Below are 24,717 nucleotides of genomic sequence, written 5' to 3'. Positions count from 1 at the left end.
ATCTTCAACAAAGGTGCCAAGAATACATAATGGGGAAAGGGTAGCCTCTTCAACAAATGGTACTGAGAAAACTGGATATCCACATGCAAAAGAAACAACTATAAGCTCTTAGAAGAAAACACAGGAAAAACTTCATGACATTGGTCTTAGCAATGATTTCTCAGATGTGACACCAAAAGTGCAGCCACAAAAGCAGAAAACAAACAAGTGGGACTATATCAAACTCAAAAGCTTAGATAACAAGGGAAATAATCAACAGAAGGGTAACCCAAGGGAGAAGAGATATGTAACCTATAATGGTAGAAACATTAGACTGGCAACAGACGTATCCACAGAGACCTGGCAGGCCAGAAAGGACCAGCATGATATATTCAGAGCACTAAATGAGAAAAATATGCAGCCAAGAATATTATATACAGCTAGGCTGTCACTGAAAATAGAAGGAGAGATAAAAAGCTTCCAGGACAAACAAAAACTAAAGGAATTTGCAAACACAAAACCAGCCCTATAAGAAATATTGAAAATGGTCCTCTAAGCAAAGAGAGAGCCTAAAAGCAGCATAGACCAGAAAGGAACACAGACAATATAGAGTAACAGTCACCTTACAGGCAATACAGTGGCACTAAATTCCTATCTTTCAATAGTTACCCTGAATGTAAATGGGCTATATGCGCCAATCAAAAGACACTGGCTATCAGATTGGATTAAAAAATAAGACCCATCGATATGCTGTCTGCAAGAGACTCATTTTAGACCCAAAGACACCCCCAAATTAAAAGTAAGGGGGTGGAAAATCATTTACCATGCTAATGGACACCAAAAGAAAGCTGGGGTGGCAATCCTTATATCAGACAAATTAGATTTTAAAACAAAGACTGTACTAAGAGATGAGGAAGGACACTATATCCTACTTAAAGGGTCCATCCAACAAGAAGATCTAACAACTGTAAATATCTATGCCCCTAACATGGGAGCAGCCAATTACATAAGCCAATTAATAACAAAAGCAAAGAAACACATTGACAACAATACAATAATAGTGGGGGACTTTAACACCCCCCTAACTGAAATGGACAGATCATCTAAGCAAAAGATCAACAAGGAAATAAAGACTTTAAATGACACACTAGACCAAATGGACTTCACAGACATATTCAGAACATTCCATCCCAAAGCAACGGAATACACATTCTTCTCTAGTGCCCATGGAACAATCTCCAGAATTGATCACATCCTAGGTCACAAATCAGGTCTCAACCGGTACCAAAAGATTGGGATTATTCCCTGCATATGTTCAGACCACAATGCTTTGAAACTAGAACTCAATCACAGGAGGAAAGTCGGAAAGAACTCAAATACATGGAGGCTAAAGAGCATCCTACTAAGGAATGAATGGGTCAACCAGGAAATTGAAGAAGAACTGAAAAAATTCATGGAAACCAATGCAAATGAAAACACAACTGTTCCAAATCTTTGGGATAGAGCAAAGGCAGTCCTAAGAGGAAAGTATATAGCAATACAAGCCTTTCTCAAGAAACAAGAAAGACTTCAAATACACAACCTAACCGTACACCTAAAGGAGCTAGAGAAAAAACAGCAAATAAAGCCTAAACCCAGCAGGAGAAGAGAAATCATAAAGATCAGAGCAGAAATCAATGAAATAGAAACCCAAAGAACAGTAAACAGATCAACGAAACTAGAGCTGGTTCTTTGAAAGAATTTACAAGACTGATAATCCCCTGGCCAAACTTATCCAAAAGAAAAGAGAAATCACCCAAATCAACAAAATCATGAATGAAAGAGGAGAGATCACAACCAACACCAAAGAAATACAAACAATTACAAGAACATATTATAAGCAACTATATGCCAGCAAATTAGATAACCGGGAAGAAATGGATGTATTCCTAGAGATGTATCAACTACCAAAATTGAACCAGGAAGAAATAGAAAACCTGAACAGACCTATAACCACTAAGGAAATTGAAGCAGTCATCAAAAATCTCCCAACAAACAAAAGCTAAGGGCCAGATGGCTTCCCAGGGGAATTCTACCAAACGTTTCAAGAAGAATTAATACCTATTCTCCTAAAACTGTTCCAAAAAATAGAAATGGAAGGAAAACTTGAAACTCGTTTTATGAGGCCACCATTACCCTGACCCAAAACCAAAGACCCCATCAAAAAGGAGAATTACAGACCAATATCCCTAATGAAGACAGATGCAAAAATTCTCACCAAAATATAAGCCAACAGGATCCAACAGTATATTAAAAGCATTATTCACCATGACCAAGTGGGATTTATCCCTGGGCTGCAAGGTTGGTTCAACATCCGCAAATCAATCAATGTGATACAATACATTAACAAAAGAAAGAAGAATCATATGATCCTCTCAATAGATGCAGAAAAAGCATTTGACAAGGTACAGCATCCTTTCTTGATCAAAACTCTTCAGAGTATAGGGATAGAGGGTACATACCTCAATATCATAAAAGCCATCTATGAAAAACCTACAGTGAATATTCTCAATGGGGAAAAACTGAGAGCTTTCCCTCTACGGTCAGGAACACGGCAGGGATGTCCACTATCACCACTGCTATTCAACATAGTATTAGAAGTCCTAGCCACAGCAATCAGACAACAAAAAGAAATCAAAGGCATCCAAATCGGCAAAGAGGAAGACAAATTCTCACTCTTTGCAGATGATATGATACTGTATGTGGAAAACCCAAAAGACTCCACCCCAAAACTGCTAGAACTCACACAGGAATTCAGTAAAGTAGCAGGATATAAAATCAATGCACAGAAATCAGTGGCATTCCTATACACCAACAACAAGACAGAAGAGAGACAAATTAAGGAGTTGATCCCATTTACAACTGCACCCAAAACCATAAGATACCTAGGAATAAATCTAACCAAAGAGGCAAAGGATCTGTACTCAGAAAATTATAAAATACTCATGAAAGAAATTGAGGAAGACACAAAGAAATGGAAAAACGTCCCATGCTCACGGATTAGAAGAACAAACATTGTGAAGATGTCAATGCTACCTAGAGCAATCTACACATTCAATGCAATCCCCATCAAAATACCATCCACTTTTTTCAAAGAAATGGAACAAATAATCCTAAAATTTGTATGGAACCAGAAAAGACCCCGAACAGCCAGAGGAATGTTGAAAAAGAAAAGCAAAGCTGGCGGCATCACAATTCCAGACTTCCAGCTCTATTACAAAGCTGTCATCATCAAGACAGTATGGTACTGGCACAAAAACAGACACATAGATCAATGGAACAGAATCGAGAGCCCAGAAATGGACCCTCAACTCTATGGTCAACTCATCTTTGACAAAGCAGGAAAGAATGTCCAATGGAAAAAAGACAGTCTCGTCAACAAATGGTGTTGGGAAAGTTGGACAGCCACATGCAGAAGAATGAAACTGGACCACTTCCTTACACCACACACAAAAATAGACTCCGAATGGTTGAAAGACCTAAACGTGAGACAGGAGTCCATCAAAATCCTAAAGGAGAACACAGGTAGCAACCTCTTCGACCTCAGCCGCAGCAACTTCTTCCTAGAAACATCGCCAAAAGCAAGGGAAGCAAGGGCAAAAATGAACTATTGGGATTTCATCGAGATAAAAAGCTTTTGCACAGCAAAAGAAACAGTCCACAAAACCAAAAGACAACCGACAGAATGGGAGAAAATATTTGCAAATGACATATCAGATAAAGGGCTAGTATCCAAAATGTATAAAGAACTTATCAAACTCAACACCCAAAGAACAAATAATCCAATCAAGAAATGGGCAGAAGACATGAACAGACGTTTTTCCAAAGAAGACATCCAAATGGCCAAGAGACACATAAAAAGTGCTCCACATCGCTGGGCATCAGGGAAATCCAAATCAAAACCTCCATGAGATACCAACTCACACCCGTCAGAATGGCTAAAATTAACAAGTCAGGAAACGACAGATGTTGGTGGGGATGTGGAGAAAGGGGAACCCTCCTATACTGCTGGTGAGAATGCAAGCTGGTGCAGCCACTCTGGAAAACAGTATGGAGGTTCCTCAAACAGTTGAAAATAGAGCTACCATACGATCCAGCAATTGCACTACTGGGTATTTACTCCAAAGATACAAATGCAGGGATCCTAAGGGGTACGTGCACCCTCATGTTTATAGCAGCAATGTCCACAATAGCCAAACTGTGGAAAGAGCCAAGATGTCCATCGACAGATGAATGGATAAAGAAGAGTGGTATATATACACAATGGAATATTATGCAGCCATCAAAAGGAATGCGATCTTGCCATTTGCAACGATGTGGAGGAAACTGGAGGGTGTCATGCTGAGTGAAATAAGTCAATCAGAGAAAGACATGTATCATATGACCTCAATGATATGGGGAATTCTTTATCTCAGGAAACAAACTGAGGGTTGCTGGAGTGGTGGGGGGTGAGAGGGATGGGGTGGCTGGGTGACAGACATTGGGCAGAGTACGTGCTATGGTGAGCGCTGTGAATTGTGCAAAACTGTTGAATCACAGATTTGTACCTCTGAAACAAGTAATGCAATATATGTTAAGAAAAAAAAAAAGAAGAAGATAGCAGGAGGGGAAGAATGAAGGGGGGTAAATTGGAGGGGGAGAAGAACCGTGAGAGATGATGGACTCTGAAAAACAAACTGAGGGTTCTAGAGGGGAGGGGGGTGGGGGGATGGGTTAGTCTAGTAATAGGTATTAAAGAGGGCACGTTGTGCGTGGAGCACTGGGTGTTATGCACAAACAGTGAATCATGGAACACTACATCAAAAAGTAATGATATAATGTATGGTGATTAACATAACAATAAAAAATTTTTAAAAAAAGAAGGGTAACCCATGGAATATGAGAAAATATTGACATATATCAGATAAGGGATTAGTATTCAAAGTATATAAACTCCTACAGTTCAATAACAAATAAATAATCCCATTAAAGAATGGGCAAAGGACTTGAATAGACATCTCTCCAAAACATACAAATAGTCAACAGGCATATGAAAAGATGCTCAACATCATGTAACATTATCCACAATAGCCAAGATGTATAAACCACCTAAATCAAACTCAACACCCAAGAAACCCAAAAAATCCATTAAGAAATGGGCAGAAGACATAAACAGACATTTTTCCAAAGATACACAAATGGCCAACAGACACATGAAAAAAAGCTCAACATCACTTGGCATCAGGGAAATACAGATCAAAACCACAATGAGATACCATCTGACACTGGTCAGAAGGGCGAAAACTGACAACTCTGGAAACGACAGATGTTGGTAAGGATACGGAGAAAGGGGAACCCTCCTACACTGTTGGTGGGAATGCAAGCTGGTGCAGCCACTCTGGAAAACAGTATGGAGGTTCCTCAAAAAGTTAAAAACAGAGCTACCTTATGACCCAGCAACTGTACTACTAGGTATTTACCCAACTGATACAAATACGGTGATTTGAAGGGGCACCTGCACCCCTATGTTTATAGCAGCAATGTCCACAATAGCCAAACTGTGGAAAGAGCCCAGATGTCCACTGACAAATGAATAAACAAGATGTGGTACACACACACACTGGAATATTACTAAGCCATCAAAAAGAATGAAATCTTGCCTTTTGCAATGACATGGATGGAACTAGAGGGTATTATGCTAAGTAAAATAAACCAGTCAGCGAAAGATAAATACCATATGATTTCACTCCTATGTGGAATTTAAGAAACAAAACAGATGAACACAGGGGAAGGGAAGGAAAAATAAGATGAAAACAGAGAGGGAGACAAACCGTAAGAGACTCTTAACTATAGGGAACAAACTGAGGTTGCTGGAGGGGAGGTGGGTGGGGGGATGGAATAATAGGCATTAAGGAGTGCACTTGAAGTAGGAAGTACAGTTCTTTCAGCTGTTAAAGATACTTTTCTTTTGGCTTCCCTGGCTGAGATATGCAGCCACCAAGCCCGCCTTTATGTGTCTTGTCCCAGAATTTGTGCCCTCAACATCTAAAGTCAAGAGTTTATTTCATTTCTTGATTTGATTATCAAATAGTGCTTTCTATTTGGCATGTTTCCATTCCAATTGTGGATGTGGGGTTCACATTTACAAAATGGAGGTCCGGAGTACAGTCTAAGTCTTTGGAAACTAAGTGGCCATGTTTGTTTTGACCACAAGGACTTCAGCTGGAGGAGGGAAGAAGAGGTTTTATTAAAACAGCTCTGAGGAATACAACCCTAATTCTGTTTCTTATGAAAGTGATGAAATTTAAGAGAAAGGCTATGAAAATGTATCTTATCCCAAGACAGAGAAGCTCATAATAATAATAAAGATGCAGCCTATTTTGTAGCATTGCAAGATTAATTATTGGTATGTTAAACACTAATCAACAATCTTCAAAGACTTCCTACTGTCTACCTGAACTAAGGAAAAAAAAAATCTCTTCTCTGGATATTATAAAGGCCTCTGCACTTGGCTCCAAACTATCTCTTAATATTGTAGGTCAGTGGTTCTCAACACAGAGTATCAAAGCCCTCGTTCAGGCCCAAATCAGATAAAAACAGAATCTATGGGAGCAGGGCCTCAGGGTAGCCTGTGGTAAGAACCACAGTGACCTTATCACTCTTGATTCTGACCTCTACTTCAGTTCACATCATGCCCTTTGCCTGGGGTAGCTTCTCTCTACTTTCTCCCCTGTCAATCAGGACCTCAATCAGCCTCTGAAGAGGCAAACAGCCTAGATCCTAGAGCCAACGGCTATATTAGCTCTAGTTCTACCACTTGGCACTGAGTGACAGTAGACTTCAGATCCATCAACTATAAAATGAGATTACTGCAGTGGCTTCACAAGGTTGTTGTGGGGATGAAATGAGTAAATGTCACAGTGCTTAGAGTGCCTGGCCAACGACAGCCTCATTAAGCTTCAGCTCATGAAGCTCTTTTAAGGCCCATCTCAAAAGTGCTCGAAGCTGGGTAGCTCTCTCTTCTTTGAATCTCTTCTTAAATTATTTAGAATTTTTTCAATTATAACTTTTTATTTTGAAACCGTTTACCACTCGCATGAAATTGCAAACACACTACAGGGTTCCCGTGGGCCCTGCAGCCAGCCTCCACCACCGAGTTGTTCTAGAGGCACAGTACAGTATCAACCCCAGGGACTGACACAGGTCCCCTACTAGTGACGAAGGCACAGACTGGAGTTGGACTTCATCAGAGTTCACTGTACTCTTCCTGTGTGCACGTGTGTACACAGCTCAAAGTAACTTGATCACATGTGTAGATTCGAGTAACTGTCATCACAATCAGCTGCAAAACTGCTCCAACACCACAAAGAAACCCCCTGGTGTTAGTCCTTTCACTTGGCACACCTCCCCTCTCATCCTACGCCCCAGCAATGACTGATTTGTTCCCTGTCACTGTAATGTTGTCACTTTGAGAATGTTCCAGAAATGAAATTGTACAGTATATAACCCTCCACGGAGTGGATGTCCTGCAGTTCAGCTATTTCACCTTCTGCATAAAATTCATTATGCGTGGCCTTGTAAAGTTTCTCGTTCCTTGTATTTCCACCCCCTCAACCCTTCCCCAGGCCGAACCGTTGATGATAAGCTCTTAGAGGCCAGACTGTATCTTAGTACTTTTAGTTTTCCCTTAAGTTCTAATCATCATGTGTCTGACCCTCTGGCCCACGAAATCAATACAGGATGAGAATCCAAAAATACCTAGGTTGAAAATGACAAACCCCAAACACCAGTCTACTAATAAATCAAATACTATGGCTTTTCGAAGCTAATGCTACAATAAATTTCTCTTGTTTTCATATAGAAATGCATTAACTAAAGTGAAAATGGTAAGACTTATTTCACTCTCCACAAGCTCAAGGCCGCAACTTTAAAAGATGATTAATTAAAAGCAATTTATGACAAAAACCACTAAGCAAAATGAAGCAAGTACAGAAGTGTATAATCTGTGTGAAACCAACTATCTAAAGGAACATTGCAGGAGAAGGGGGTAGGGAGAGGAGACACCTAAAAACACCACCTTTGGATAGAAGGATTCTGGATGACTTTATTTCTGCTTATACCCTTCTGACTGTCCCCAAATTTTCTTCAGTATCTTTTTGCTAATGAAAAAAAAAATGTAGAGCCAAACTAAAGGCAGATACCTTTTCTTCCTTTTAAGATTATTTTAGATTATAATTTTAAGATATTTTAGTTCTAGAAGTTACAAATAAGACCACGGTCTTTGCAAAAATTCAAATATAGACACAATTTCCTCTTTAAATCTCCCTAATCTGGCTCCATCCCCATCACTCCATCAGCATTGCTCTTGCAAGGTCAGCAGTGTTTCCGTGCTGCCGGCTGTGACAACCATTCTCCACTCCTCGTTGTACTTGACCTTGGAGAGCCTCTGACAAAGCTGACCACTCTCTTCTCGGTGAAAGACTGTCTTAACTTCAATGAGATCATATTCCAATTTTCTTTCCACTCCCCTGGTAGCCACTTCCCAATCTCCTTCTCCAGGTTTTCCTCCTGTACTTGACCTCCAAATAACACAGATGCTTCACGATCAGACAGGAGGGCTTTTCTCTGCTCCCTTTATCCACTAGGACTAGGTGACATCTCACCTATTTCCGTGGCTTTCTTTAAAAATAAACTTTTAATTTTAGAATAGTGTTAGGTTTACAGAAAAGTGGCAAGAGTAATACAGAGAGTTCCTGTATGGCCCACGCTCAGATTCCCCTATTATTAACATCTTATGCTAGTATAATACATTCGTCACAACTAATAAACCAAGGGGCACCTGGGTGGCTCAGTCAGTGAAGCGTCTGCCTTCAGCTCAGGTCATGATCCCAAGGTGCTGGGATCGAGCCCCACATCAGCCTTTCTGTTCAGCGGGGAGTCTGCTTCTCCCTCTGCCTGTCACTCCCCCTGCTTATGCTCTCTCTCTCTGTCAAATAAATAAAGTCTTAAAAAAAACAAACAACTAATAAACCAATACTGATACATTATTAACTCAGATCCACACTTCTCTGGATATCCTGAAGTTTTACCTAATGTCCCTTTTTTATTCCAGGATCCCATTTGGATGCCACTTAATATTTAATTGTCAGGTCTCTTTAGGCACCTCTCAGCTGAGGCAGTTCCTCAATTTTCCTTGTTTTTGATGACCTTGTCACATTTGGGGTTATTCTGCAGACAGACTATCCCTCAGCTGGGATCTGTCTGACGTTTTCCACGTGGTTAGACTGGGTTACGGGTTTTTTGGAAGAAGTCCACAGAGGTGAAGTGCCATTTTCATCACATCAAGGGTATGTGCTATGGACAATGGCCCCCCACTGTCGACGTGGAGTCTGAGGCCATGTTTGTCAACTCTCCCCACTATAAAGCTACTCTTTTTCCCTTTACCACACTTATGCTTTGGAGGGAGGACCCTATGTCCTACCGCATTTAAAGAGTGAAGAGTTATTTCTACTTCCTTGAGAGCAGAGTATCCACGTAAATTATGTGGCATTTTTTCAAAGGAGAGATTTGTCTCTTCTACCTTGTTTATTTAGTCCGTCATTTATTTATATTAGTATGAACTCATGGATATTTATTTTATGTTTGGGTTATAGTCTAACATGTATTATTTCTTTTGTGGCTCAGATTATTCCAGCTTTGGCCTATGGGGGCTCTTTCTGTTGGCACCTGTGTCTCTTCCGCATACCTCCATCTTGCTATTTTCTGAGCACCTCCTTACTCTGCAGCATTACCGATTTTCCAGGTTCATCCTATACATTCCCTACTCCAAGCCCTAGAAACATCCATTTCTCCAAGGAGTTCCCAGTTCTTTTCACTGGAGAACAGAATTAGAAACCAAGATCTGGGCAGTGGGTATGCTTGTTGCTAGTGCAGTGTAGACCCTTTTTCAAAGTTCTTATTCCCCATCTGTGATTTAGACACGTCAAAATATGCTAATTGGGAGCGTCTTGACGTTAGGCTGCTTAAAATAATGGACAACCTGAAAGATAACTGTTGACAAGTAATACTCTCCCCATACATAATCCACATATGTAAGTCCATACATTATTAAGAAGAGGATCTTTGATAAGTTCTAGGAAATATATCTTTCAATCAAACTGAATGAGAACTTAAAGTATTTCAACAACTTGATGAAATGCAAGACTGCCAATGTTAATCAGAAATGGTAAGGGAAGAAATGAGACAAAATGATTAAAATGGAAATGAAAACTATATATACATATAAAAACAACATAATTCCACTTAGAAAGTGATTAGATATTCTTAATATGAGCCCCACAACTTCTTCCAATAAAAACTAAATTGAAAAGCAACCTTGAAAATTCAGGTTTTGCTGATGTACTATGTATAGGACTGCAAGGGACTAGATTACGAGTAATTCTGCTGCCAAATAGGAGATAAAATCTACTTTGATGATATTATAGAACTTAAGACACAAATGTTCTTCTCACTTAGGCTGGCTGAAAGAAAAAAAAAATCTAGGTGTTAACTTATTACTTAGTTTAAGGAAAAGCAAATGGCTCCTCTATACAGGCAAGTCCCCAATATAGGGACAGGTGCAGTGAAAGTCCAAATTATGTACACAGAGTAAGATTTTCCTGCAGAATATCTGTTACAATAGAAGTATATTCCCAACCAAGGTCTGACTTTCGCTTTTTCTTTATTCAATGATCACATTATTAGACTTAATGAATTGGAAAATACATGCCTCTGAGGATTTCTTTAGGTTTAAATAAATCAAACAGAAGGCTAAATTACACTGAATATGAATCAGCATCACCATCAACTATAAAAGCCACCCTCCATATTGCTTCTTCCTAATGCATGCCTTCCTTTTACATCAATAAATCAGAAGGCAAAGACCTTTATCATGGTAATGAAACCCAAGTGCTACTTGGAGAAAATTGAGAGGCAGTAAGGAAGGGGAGCTTCCGGAGAGATTTAAAGGCCACCAGAAAACAGGAGGCACAGATACCAGAGCATCCTTGGGGCAAGAACAAGGGGGAGATGATCATGATGTACTGATCCAGGACACAAAGCCCTTTTGGTTTGCAAACAGCTCCTCTTAACCCTGCCCCAAATGGACAGAAGTTGCCATGCTTTGTGCTGTTTTTTTTGTTTTTTGTTTTTTTTTTAAAGAGGAGAAATCAAAAAAGGTCAGCAGCAGAGCACTGGGTAGGAGCCTAACCTCGGTGTGTCTGTGGCAACGTGTGCTGCTGCCGTATTTCCCCCTGTCCACGGTTACAACAGCCCAAGTGACAGGGTCCCTAACAGGCAGCTGTTCTGCTCGCCAAACACACAAAGCCTTTCCTGCCGCCACCCTTCCAAGCAGGCACACTTTCACTTTATTCTGCTGTGGAACTACACACACACACACACACACACTTTCTCCCCAGCTCTGTTTAAAATCTGTTTACCAGCAAGCACAAGAAACTCAGACTTGTCCCTTCAGTCACAAGATGCGATCCTCTGGCTTGCTACCTTTGCTTTCCTCCCTCCACTCTGCTAGCCAGTCCCCCGCCCCTGCTTCCTCTTTCTTCCTTGCTGGATCATTTACTTGCCCTCCTGGCCTGAAAGCCCCACGCTGTGCTGGTTCTGAGCCAGAGACCCTGGGGGGGGAGGGGGGGCAGGGAGTTTTCGGGGTCAGATGAAGACAAGCACGCCTTTGAGGGAAAGGCTTCTGAGGAGCAAAGCCAGACGCAGGAGCAAGGCCAAAAGCAAGGCCAGTTTATTCTTGCAGGGCCTGCCTACCAGGGCCCAGGCCTGCTCACCAGTCCCTGGGAATCTCAGGAGGCAGCTTGTGCTCCAAAGAACGCAGGCTTGGGAAGCAAGACCTGGCCCGCCCCGCCGCTTCCTGGACCTGTGACCAAGAGCCACCAAACTTCTGAATCACTGCTTCCTCAACGTTAACATGGGGGAAATGATGCCTACATTAATTATTCTGAGGGTAAAAATGAAATGATGTATGCAGAACATAATAATAGAACCCACAGGAGATACGTTACGATCCGTCCCAGACATCTGTCCAAGGCTTTGTCAATACACTGGCACTTAAAATCAGTCACAGTCTTTTTAAAAAGGTTATTTGGAGTTAAATTCCTTTTCAACAACAACAACAAAATTAAAAAAACACCAGCTAGCACTGTAACATTTGTGCTTAAAAATTTCAGGCTAAAACTCAGTCTTGATAGTGATTTGTTTTTGATCTTTCTGAAAAACACAGGACTGTTCTCCCTCTGCTTACAAGACTTTTATATGCTAGGAGGGACCGTATTTGGGGATGCCTATTAAATGTGCCAAAAATCATTCACAGAAGTAGCTGAGAATATGTACTCACCGGGCGATATAGGCCTGCTTGAACTTGGAGAAGGTGTGTAAGGGATCGGGCTGGACACAGTGCGAGGTCTTAATCCTTGCGCAGACATCTCATTAAAATACCTAAGAGGAGAGGGGGGGTAGGTATCAGAACTGTGTGCATTTCTAGGGTTCTTAAGAGAGCTCCTATGAGATAATGTTTGGGGTTTACATCTTGAGGTCAAACGCCGGGATATTTAGAGAGTGATGCTATAGCGAGGAGACATGTATAAAGCAGACCCGAGGGTCACAAGGCTCCACTGCTTGCTTGGCAAGCCCCTCTCCCTCGGGATACAGGTTAGGGACATCTGGAATGTTCTAGCTCCAGGGGGAGGCCTACTAACAGAACTGTGTCATACAACAGAGAGGGCTGGGCTTTTCTTCATCATACAATAGCTATGTAGAAATCCACTTCCATTGTCCCAAGGATTATAAACACATTCATGTTTTGATGGCTACATTTAAATTGTTATTTGCAATTCAAACCCAATCAAGCCCTTTAAGATTTATGTCATCAAATTAAAGCTTAAAGGTAACGGAAAAAATACGCTGATTAAAAATAAATTAAAAAATAAAATTAAAGCTTAAAGGTAACGGTATTCCTGTGAACTGGAGGTCATTTACAAGGTAAGCCTGGCTTAACAAATAGCCACACACAAGAACATGGTGGAAGACCCAGTGTCACACCTACTGCAGTCACGCTTGGACACACCTTACCGGCTCGGACTTCTTCCTGGACGTGGAAGCCACATCAGACCTGAGGATCCTCAGGCCTGATGGTCAGGAATGTCAGCCTTCACTCTGTGAACGAGCACAGAATGCTGACAAGGAGAAATCTCTGCTTGAGGGACTTCCCCATCAGCTACCCTTAATAGGCCTCGCAGCCAAAGGAAGCAACAGTGGTGCGTGCAGGGCTCTCTATGCCAGGGAAGATCCTGGCCCCAACTGTCCATCAGTTCACAAGAAGAACATTAACACAGCCATTTCCGTGCTGGGTCATTTGGCTTAAAGAAAGTCAGGCTCCCAAATCTGCCCTGCAGCTGTCCACTAGACCCCCACGGTGACCTCTGTCTGCCCTCTAGAGCAGCCCGCCATGGTGGCACCAGGGCCTGCCTCTACCCTACGCCCTGCTAGACAGCGAAAACCGCCTCTTGCTCTTTAAGGAATAAACACACTTGTAGACGTCTTAGGTTTCCAACTATTTTCTTTCCCCCAAATGTGACATCATCATTCCTAACACGGAGAGGAGAAATCTTTTTTGGGGAGCGGTACTCTAGCTGGGATAATGTGACCTATGACAGACAAGGCAAATCTTCTGGAGTAAATACCAGTTCTAGGAAAAAAATATATATATATATATTTATCTAGAAGCCTGAAGTAGCTTCAGTATTTTCACCATGGTCGGAAGATACTGCCCCTCACAGTGTGTCCTACTCAAAGCACTGTGTAGTATTAATGCATGGCCTGCTCCACGTCTTAAGATAGTTAATAAAATAGTTATTTGGTATTCTAGCCGATGTTTTTAGTCAAATGGCTTTCAGAAGCCAAGGATTTCAAAGAGAAGGGAACACTGTTGGAAAGAAATCAGTGAGAGACGCCTGGGTGACTCAGTCGGTTAAGCATCTGCTTTTGGCTCAGGTCATGATCCCTGGGTCCTGGGATCAAGTCCTGCATCAGGCTCTTTGCTCAGTGGGGAGCCTGCCGCTCCTCCTGCTTGTGCTCTCTCTGACAGATAAATAAAATCTTAGGAAAAAAAGTCAGTGAAATTCAAGGTAAGGTAATAGTTTTATGATATAAACTTTTGAGAAAGAATATTCTTTTCAAATAAGGAAGCACACAGATATTTTAAGTATGATAACCCATTATTGTTTTTATAAGTTCTTTATTATAGAAAATCTCAGATTTCTCTTAAAATGATAATACCACTGTCTACAGCAAATTGATCAAAAGCTTTGTTAATAACCCTTTGGATCTATCCAGTTACGGAAAGAGAAAGGAAGTGATTTTGATGTGTTTTGGTGTCAACAGTCAAGATGATTCATCGCGGTCATTAGCAGGCCCTGGTCTCACCCCTCACACTCAGACACTGACACGTAAGGCCAGGGCAACCCTGATCCAGAGCAGAGCATTTCCTTGCAGAAATGGTCTGGTTCAGAGAAAGCCCAATTTCCCAAATGCTGGGTTTCTCTGCTGATTGAACAATTTTAATTTTTTCAAGTTGGGACCCTGGACGAGAGAAATGCTGGGACCATTTCCTCTAGTTAACCACAGATGACCCTCTTATTTCAGCCCATTTCTTGGTGGGACAATGAGGGGGTCTGACACAGACTCTTTAGCAGATAAATGGGATGCACTGGTTTTAGTTTTTCTAAAGTAGCTGCAATAAGGCCCAGAAGTTCCCAAGTTGTTAATGCAAGGCCTCTGCCTTTCAGCAACCTCCACCTGTCTCCTTGCTGATCCTTCAACCCAGGCATGCATGGGTTCCCTCAGGCCGCATGATGCCTGCTCATCCACATCTAGGACATAAGATGCTCCCATACTTTAAACAGACACCGTGCAGGAGGAGACAAACTCAACTATGCATACTCTCTATACATTACCCTCCATTTCTCTCTCGACCACATAATTTTGGAAAGGCAACCTCTTCTTGGTCTTTCTGTGATTCAGGAAAATGGTCCATCTTCTCCATTTTCCCCACACTCAGCACCTAGTCCGAGGTGGTAGGGGTCGTTGGCAGCACCTGGAAGTGTAGGGCCGCCTCCTCCCACATCTACCCGGACATGAAGGGAGACCCCCCGGAAGCTGGTCTGGTTTGGTTTGCTCACAAGGCTCAGGAGACGTGCACACACCTTTCGTCATCCATCTCCAGGCTGGACTCGCTCTCGGACAGCTGTCGACACAGGGCCTCTCTTCTCTCCATCTCTCTCTGCAGCTTCCTCTGCAGTCGCAGGTTCTCCTCCCGCATGTGGCGCTCCTCCTCCAGATACTGGGCCATTTTCTCAGAATCTGAAAGGCCAGAATTCTCGATTCAACCACATTTCATGCAATCGTACTCAAACCTGAACTAAGACCGCAGTCTGGCTCCTAGGCCACAAAGAATGTGCTCCCTCTCCCACACACAGGAGACCTGCATTCAAAGTTTACCCCACGTACCCAAGTTTGCCAACAATTTCCATTTACAGAATAAAAGAAGAAGGGGCATGGCACTGGGAGGTTAGGTATCTTCACTCCCACTTAGGTGCCTTCTAAAGTGCCGCATGTGGAGGAGGAAATGGTGAACAGCAGCTACCAGAGCCCTGCGTGCTGCTGCAGCCCAAGGGGGGGCGGGACCCAGCCCGGGGACCCCCATTCAGCCCCGTTCTGCTGCCGCTCAGCTCCAGTCACACCTGCTAGCACACCAGCGAGGACCAGTGCACTAGGACACACTCGGTAAGTCAGAATTCTGTTTATAAAAACAGAAACTGACGCAGTAAACAACTTTAGGTGAATATATCAAGTCTAACTTCCGTGAGACTCTTTCCCTGACTCATGCACAGCCTCTTTATAGCAGGTAAAGACCCATATACCCGTCCTCAGGAGCTGCCCCCTATGACGAGGCCTCTGCTACAGGACTGGTTTCCTAGGCCAGAGCTGATTAGCTTCAGGGTGGGACGCTGGAACCAGCTGAGCCCATCAGATTTGCTCTACAGGAATCTGAAATGTGGGGCTGACCTCTTCATGAGGCTCTAGAATCTCCTTGTGCCGAGTTCCCTGGAGCATTCCAATGAATGGTAAAACTTGCCCCCACCCTGGCCCCTTTGCTGACAGAATATGTTAAGTCACCAAAATAATATTAATATAAAATTCAGTATCTGCCCGATCATGTTTAAGAGAGTCCTATAGCTTACTGCTCCATATTATTAGCCCACTCCAAATTCTTTTAAGAAGTAAGGAAGCAGTAGAATTTATATTCTTTCCCACAAAGTGACCCTACTTCAACTCCTAAGTCCACCCAATTAGTTTCAGTTTTTAAGTACCTCTATGAAGGTATGGTGTTTTAGCAAATAATGACTTCTGATGATAAGTATTCAATGATTTCCAAGACAGCATCATTACAGAATATATAAAAGCTCTTGAATATCCTTATTTTAGAAATTCAAATAAAAATACCAGGAACACTAAGTTATTAAACACTATTATGTGCACTAAACACTAAATCCCTCAGTTGTTTTCAATATAACCAGAAATCCTGCTGCCTAATCCAGATGCAAAAATCTCTTTAATTGAAGGCATGCTGGGAAAATATTTACAAAGTACACTTTTAATATAAACGATTTAAATTATTTCATCACAAATATGCAAGTCTGTAGAATTTTTCACTAGCTCTACAGGAAGCACTAGATTGGCCCCTTGGAGTATTATTGTTTCTAGAACAAGAGGGGCGGCTGTTGGAGCAAGCTGCCTTTCTTTTCCATAAATAGGAAAGCTTTAGCAAACTGAGGATTTATGAGGCTTCAAGAACAATCATTTAAGAGAAAACAGTCTTTCAGATGCAACTCTTTAGCATCTGGGGAAATCAGCAGGGGAATCCTTAAACAATAATCTATACACAAGAACATCAGTCAGCAAGAGTGATGGCCGGAGGACTTTCCTGGCATCTGGGCAATTAACCCAGAAGCCCACAGAGAAGGCACCAGGCCCATCACCTCTAGGTGTTACAGACCAGCCTCAGATGACTGACACCACAGTATTCCTTGGGTGCCCTCTGCTGGCACATCACCGGTAACACTTGATTTCAAGACTGGATTTACTCCCATGAGTCACCCTGTCACCTTCTCTCACAAAGAGCTCCCTAGGACTTAGGGGCCACACCTGATGCTTCTGCCATCTTCAGCCATCTTGGAACACTTGGTCAAAGTCAGCATCGACAGAGGGTGACTTCCAGACAGACTCCAAACAGGTGGGTCTCCTATGATCCAAAGGTGGCCTGTACATGTTGCATCCCCTTTCAAGTTTATAGTTAGAAAATGCTGGTGCCCAGACCCACCCCAAACAGATCAGAATCCTGTGAATGAAGCCTCTCCACCACTATACTGAACAGTCCCCAGGGGATTCTTATGTTCATCCCAAGCTGAGACCTACTGGGAGACAGGTTCAGGTTCTGATACAGCCAGACCTGGAGGGTGAGGAGCCAAGTATCCAGAAGCAGCCCAGGGAGGCGGGCTACCTGACCTCAGTCACTAACTCATCTTCTAAACCAATCCAGATCAGCTGTGAGCCAGCTGGGTGCCACGTGTCCCTCCTTCCATTCAGCTTTCTCTGCCCTCACAAAAATCGAAATGGCACTTATGGATGCCTCTGTTTGCATCTGCAGTCTCTTCAAAGACCAAATAGTGCCATAGGAAGAAAGTAAAGGGAATGAAAAATTCTTCCTCAATTTCCTCTAAAGATTTTGTCTGGGGCACAAGAGAAGTATACACAAGAAAGCCGATGGCACTGAAAGGAGTTCAGGAAGGCATGAAAAGACCTCTGTCTGTCCGGCACACCAAAACCTCAAAAATATCCTAACATATCTAGTATTTGAGAATTCACTGATTTGTTTTCATAAAATGTATGTCATGGTTCTCAACCCAAGGTACACATCAGAATTCCTTGTATTAAAAAGAATGGAGAACAAGTTTCTACTCCTAGGGTAAGCCCAGAAACCCATATTAAGTTAGACAGAATGATGAACCCCCAAAGATGTCCACATCCTAATCCCTGAGGCCTGGGATGATGTTACCTTACGAGGCAAAAGGGACTTTCAGATATGATTAAGTTAAGGACCTTGAGATGGGAATTTATCCTGGATTATCTGGCTGGGCAAATGTCATCCCAGGGTCTCATAAGAAGGAGGAAGGGGGTCAGAGTGAAAAGATGCGCCCATAGATGCCAGTAGGAGTGCTGCCAAAGCAGGGAAGGGGCTATGAGCCAGAACACGCAGCCTCTAAAAGCTGGGAAAAGCAAGGAAACAGAGTCTCCCTTAAAGCCTTTTACAAGAAACCAGCTCTGCTGACACCTTGATTTTAGCACAACGAGACTATTTTGGACCGCAGACCTTCAGAACTGCACTTTTAACACATTTGTGTTGCTTTAAGCAACTAAGATTGTGGTCATTTGTTACAGCAACATGAGGAAACTAACACTATTTCTTACAGGTTCCAAGGATGATCCTGAATCACCAACCCAGATGCACTACTGGACCAGAACTTGCAATGAACTTTAGAGAAGAAAACATAAAGGCAAGAATCACTGAAATTTTAAATGCACATTCCCTGGACTCCATAAATCCACTTCTGGAGTTCATCCTGAAGGTGTTCTTGCTCAGGTGTCAAATGTGGGGACACAGATGTTCATTGTGGTTGCAGCATGACAACCAAAACGGGTCCATTGGTATGGGACTAGTTAAATAAATTATGATATACAGCATCCATGGGCCATACGTTCTAAGACCCTCAGTGGATGCCTGAAACTGAGGATGACCCCAAACCTGAATATACTATGTTTTTTCCTAAATATACACACCTATGATAAAGTTTAATTTCTAAATTAGGCACAGTAAGAGATTAACAATGTAATAATAAACTAGAACAATTATAACAATATAATGTAATAAGAGCTATATGACGTGGTCCTGGTTTCTCTTGTAGAGGCCCAGGGCAGGCCACTCCAAGATGGGCCACTTTGGCAGGAACAGTATTTTGAAGTAAAGCAATTAACACCCAGCAGATTCAGGAAGAGCTCTTTACTACCCCCTCAACTGCCTGCCTTTATCAGGAAGACAGCTATTCACAGAGATTCTTCTTTATCTAGAAAACTTATCTACATAATAGGGCAACCTTTGTTTTCTAAACCTCTCCTCTCAAGTTCCTGCTAATGGTCTGTCTCCCTTTGTATCCTCAGACCCCCATCCCTCTCTTTAGCTCATATAAGCTTCCCGTTGCCTGACTGCCCTTGGAATTTCCATGTCTGTGTATAGTCCCACATACATATGCTACTAAATTTGATTTTCTCCTGTTAATCTGTCTCACGTCAATTTGATTCTTAGTCCAGCCAGAAGAATCTTGAAAGGCAGAGGGAATTCTTCCTCCCCAACACTCTCAAAATATCTTAGTGTGCTGTACTCACTCTCCTTGTGATGATGCTACATGATATAATGCCTACGTGAGGAGATGAAGTGTGGGGAATGACACAGGCATTGTGACATATCATCAGGCTTCTTCTGCCCTTCTGATGGTAAGGCAGGAGGGCCACCGGCCTCCCGACCGGGCTGACACAATGGAAAGCGAAGATGTGTAGATAAGAAGGCGCTAGCGTATCCACAGAACCAAATATTAAGCAGCCTTTTAAAAAAGGGAACCAGACAGCTCTCTACGTGTATTTGCAAGAAAAAACTTACAAGATACTATAAGTACAAACCGAAAAATACAAAAGAGTGTGTTCACCGTGCTGCTTTTAGTATAAAATAAGTTTATACAGACACATACATGTACCTGGAAGAATCAATAAAAAAATGTCTAACCGTGAGAAATGGGCAGCGAGGGGTCAGGGGCGAGAGGGTGAGCCACTCTTCCCTGCGCCACACTGTCTACTCAAATGTATCTGAGCAGCCTGTGAGCAGAAACAGGAAAGACCCAAGCAAATGCACAGTGACCTAATCAAGTGTTCAGAAATCTAGTTCCTCTGATTTCCAACTCAATATCTGGACATTTTCCCAAACAATAAGGCTACATTTTTAAAGCATTTATTCTTTAAGTACGATGAACAAATGTTAGCTGAAGCTAAAATTTAGTAGTAAGGACGATAAACACTATTCTCTGCCTTAATTCCCCAAAGTACATTTGTGACTACAATCCTAGAGATGAACACAAGGAGAAGAATAAAAATAGTACCCGATTCTGGACCCTTCTGAAATTATTTGATTTTCAGCAAGTATTCTAAACTATTTGCCTGTCCTACTATAATACTTTCAAAAATAATCCATTCCAGGATGATAGAAAGATTTCTACACGCATGTATTGGTAATGAAATACAGGATGGATTTGATCTATGCAAATTCCATGGTAAATACTGGTAAAAGCCTGTGCTTGGTAAATGGGTTAATTGTGCCCACAGAAGACCAGTGAAATGAGAGGTGACATACGCTGTAACTGAGCGGCTCTCAGTTGCTTCTTCAGCCTCTCCACTTCATTCTTTAAAAACCTGATGTGGCGCATCATGTTTTCTGGAGAGTCTATCTCCATGGAGATGTCTCTAGGCGACGGGGGAGCAGAGACAGGCTGGTCTAATTTCTCCTGCAGGATTCTTCAGTGAAAAGAAAAATTCCAACAATGAAAAACAGTTTGCCTTAAAAGACAAAACAACACACTAGCTGGAGGGTTTATTTTCATAGCAAGCTCCTGTGAATCACCGGAATTCACAGGGTTGTTGAACTCAGGCTCTGCCCATTTTATATCTACTTCTGGTCTCCCTTACCTAGTATCCAGGTCAAGGTCAAAGGGCAGAGCTGAAGGATCCACCCTCCTTTTTTTCTTTTAAATGACCACTGGTAATTAAGCATTAGTGAAAAAGTCTCCAGCATTTGCTTCTGATTATTATGCCTGGCATAGAGTAGGCACTCAGAATTACCTGCTGACTAAATGAATCACATCTGTTTGCGGAAACGGAGATACTAAAGAAATTTCACCCTCAATGCTTTCTGGTCAACGCTTCCCAACTATGTACTATGGTCGAAGGTGACACCACACAGACTCTACTTCTAAAATTTCCTTCCTGAAAAACCAATCCTGAGGGTGGCGCAAACTGGGCTGAAGGCCCTTTGCTTCTGGTCAGAGCACAGGTAAAAGATAAAGAACAAAACCAAACCACAATCACTGGGTTAATAATTGGTGGTCCCACCTTCTCTACCAATTACGGTTAGTTTGAGGCACAAGGAACATGAATACTCAATGGCTTTTCACCAACCACATGATACTTCATATTGCTTAACAAAATACTTTGGTACTTATACATATAAAACCTCCAACTGCGTTCTGCAAAGGAAGACAGGTTGGCAATGGACCTCTATGTCCCCTCTCATAAGCTACTAGGGTCTTGGTTTGGTTTGGCTTTTAACTTTTTACCTTTAAGTTTGCCCAAATGCAAATTGTGAATCACCTTCAGGCCTGCCCTTGTTGAGAAAACTGGTATGTTAAATATTGTAATGGTCCCTGCATTTATTATATTAAATACCTTTTCATAATTCAATTTTTTTAGTACCACTACAATAATGCAAAGCATACTCAATTCAACTACGGCTTGAGTATTTCCCTGGAGATATAGCTTTAATTTTCACTTTTCTTAAAGCCTGTGATAGGACTATATTTTGCAAATTTAGGGATGAACTCAAAATAACTTATGGATGTTCATCCAAACCAAATAGTTATGGCCAAAGCCTCTGGTTAGCAAATAAAAGATCCTAGTGAAGTAGATTAATGAATATTTTTAAAAACTCCCTTTCTACACCCCCCTCCACACACACATCCCACATACAGAAACCCTTGACATTCTTCAAGTCCTGCTCCATCACCCCCCAATGTATGTGGTACTTAAAAATTAGGGCACGAAGGGGCTCAAGAAATGTCTGCTGTTGAATGACATTTCACATCCACGTACATTAGCAAAACAATTCCTAACCTTAACTATGTACAAGTATTTACAGTAAGTTTTCAAGTCAATTGATAATAGTTTTCCTATTATAATCTCAGCCTTCTGATGAAGTACATTCTAGAGATGTGTCATAATTAACCGTACACAGTACACATCCTAAGCACTTGAGAAAACCGGGGAAGCCAGTTCAGTAAGGTAAAAAGCTGAAATTGCAACCATCTCTCCCGAACAATTTGAAGGTGACTAATTTCTTCATAGCCTTTTCCCAAATGAAAGGAAATTTTACTGGGACTATAAGAGAGAAATATAAAGACATGACCAACATGAGAAGAGTTCAGAAGGCTTTCAACATTTTTTTGGTTTGGCAAATTAAAATGATATGCATCACCCAAGGAATTAATTAGCAATAATCACGCCTCAGATAAACCTCATTGGCTACGATACTGCCACTGCACAACGCTCACCCAAGGAAATAAAACGCCCCTTTCTTATTCGTCAGCCACACCCAGAGCAGTTCCCTGGCCATGCACACCCCCCACACTGAACAGCAAGACTAAACAAACCGCTTTTCAGCTTCAAGTTTGTCCATCCTTTTCCAGAGACGATTAACTAGCGCTTCCTGTTCTTGTTCCAAAGTATTTTCAAGGTCGATCTTCTCTCGTCTCAACTAAAGGAAGGAAAAAAGTTTTACTGAGAATAGTGAGCCATTTAAACTTTGTTAATGAGATTTTTTGATTGGACTAATATATTAGGACCCCCTTATTTGGAGAAAACTGCAAAGAAATAGCCAATTTCCGGGCACAGACACATTAAGTGCATCTAGTTCTTAAACTTTAATTGAGAAACCCGAGACACGTTCATTCTTTGATGTTAAAGCTTAATTGCTGTCTGGTACATGAATCACCCTGCTTGTTTCAGCATTTATTCAAGGCACATAGAAAGTCCTCCTTAGAGAGGTTTTGGGGGAGCTCGGCTTACCACTCATACCAGGACTTCTCTGGGTTTGTCCCCTGACCCCAGTGCTGCATGTAGTTCAGAGCTAAACCAGGAGGTTATATTAACATTTATATAAATAACTCAACACCTGAAGACAATTCTACATACTGATTAATGGGTGTACAATACTAGTTAACTCTGAAAAGGTAAGGAAGAAGGTAGGTTTGATTTGGGGGAAAGTCTGCAATTGCAAAGAAAGCCCCAAAATGCACTCTACTTCATGAAAAAAAGCAAACATGGGAAAATGCATGTAATCAATCAATATTGGGCAATATGCAAATAATGTGAACAATGCCAGCCACTGGCTAATAGGGTGTGTAGCAGGGAACCAAAAAGTCAGAATTTTCTGCCCTCATGACACTTACATTTTAGTGGGGTCAAGACACTAAATGAAATAAATTATAATCTTTGGTGGAGAGTGAAAGATATGAAGAAAAAGAGGGCTGGCAGGAGGGATAGAAAGTGCAATGATCAATTTCACAGTAATGTGCAGAGGGAATGTGTTATATCATTCTTTGTACTTCTCTAGGTGTTTGAGATATTAAATAATTTTAACAGAATTTTTTTAAGATTTTATTTATTTTTGAGAGAGATGGAGAGAGAAGACGGGGGGGGGGGGGGGGTGCGCAGAGGGAGAAGCAGGCTCTCTGCTGAGCAGGGAGTCTGATGCAGGGCTCGATCCCAGGACCCTGGGATCATGACCTGAGCTGAAGGTAGACACATACCTGACTGAGCCACCCAGGCGCCCCAGAATTTTTTTTTTTTTTTTTTTTTAAAGAGAGAAAGGTTATGGTACTGCCCCTATGCTGTCTCTTATAATAGCAACTCACCTTTTCAATCACTGAGTCAACAAATTATTTTTGATTGCACAGCTACAAAGATTTCCTTAGCAGGTCACAGAGGCAAGCTCCTCACTGATCAAACATCCCTATATAGGGGCGCCTGGGTGGCTCAGTCAGTTAAGCGGCCAGCTCTTAATTTTGGCTCAGGTCATGATCTCAGGGTCCTGGGATTGAGCCCTGCTTTGGGCTCCCTGTTTGGAGAGGAGTCTGCTTGTCTCCCTCTCCCTCTGCCACTCCTCCTGCTCTCTCTCTCAAATAAATAAATAAATCTTAAAAAGAAAAAAAAAGATCCCTGCATATACAGTAAGACGAGATCAGTACTATGTATAAACTGTAGTCTTTTAAAGCAACCAAAGCAGACCTTATTTAACACTGAATAAGGCAAGATCACATGGCCAAATGCAAACACGGCTTGGAAATACTTTCCCTGCACCAGGGGTGGGGGTGGGGGCGATGGACGGAGGGACAGGACTCAGAACAAGCAGCATCCTGTGCAGTGAAGCTGGGAGCACACTACCGCACAAATGCTCTTTGGAATGTCAGACACTTCCTACCTGTAGCAAAGAGGAGAAACTCTGGAACAGCTCTCAGAACTCCTAGTAAACTGTGGGATGCTCTGCGCTGACCATATGCTTAGCCAAGCTTTGAAATGCAATTCACAGCCTTTTTTTTTAAAGAAAGAAAATTCCAAGGTATTTACCCTTTAAGGATCCTGCTCCCCCATTTAACTGAAAGCATTATAGAGAGTACTTGGTAGGCAAGGAAAAAATTCAAGCAAGGTATCATTTTACAATAGGGATGC

The 24,717-nt window shown here is 41.9% G+C and overlaps 1 protein-coding gene and 1 non-coding gene across 2 annotated transcripts in view; both read right to left on the bottom strand.

The window, feature by feature from the left end:
- Window positions 1-24,717, bottom strand: part of CCDC6 (coiled-coil domain containing 6) — a 118,862-nt gene that overhangs the window by 5,713 nt on the left and 88,432 nt on the right. Inside the window, exons 4-7 of the mRNA XM_025850227.2 lie at window positions 22,641-22,744; window positions 20,573-20,733; window positions 15,261-15,417; window positions 12,395-12,495 (exon numbers count right to left, since the gene is read on the bottom strand). Coding sequence (XP_025706012.1) covers window positions 12,395-12,495; window positions 15,261-15,417; window positions 20,573-20,733; window positions 22,641-22,744 — 523 coding nt within the window. The remainder of the gene's footprint in view (window positions 1-12,394; window positions 12,496-15,260; window positions 15,418-20,572; window positions 20,734-22,640; window positions 22,745-24,717) is intronic.
- LOC112807489 (U4 spliceosomal RNA) lies at window positions 22,397-22,538 on the bottom strand. Its single transcript, XR_003204093.1, has one exon. It is a non-coding gene; the product is annotated as a U4 spliceosomal RNA (small nuclear RNA).

Source organism: Callorhinus ursinus, unplaced genomic scaffold (assembly GCF_003265705.2).
Source record: "Callorhinus ursinus isolate GAN/ISIS: 27379988/994484 unplaced genomic scaffold, GSC_fseal_2.0 scaffold69, whole genome shotgun sequence".
Classification (NCBI taxonomy): domain Eukaryota; kingdom Metazoa; phylum Chordata; class Mammalia; order Carnivora; family Otariidae; genus Callorhinus; species Callorhinus ursinus.
Note: the sequence above shows the minus strand (reverse complement) of the source record. Positions and strands in the feature narration are given on the sequence as shown.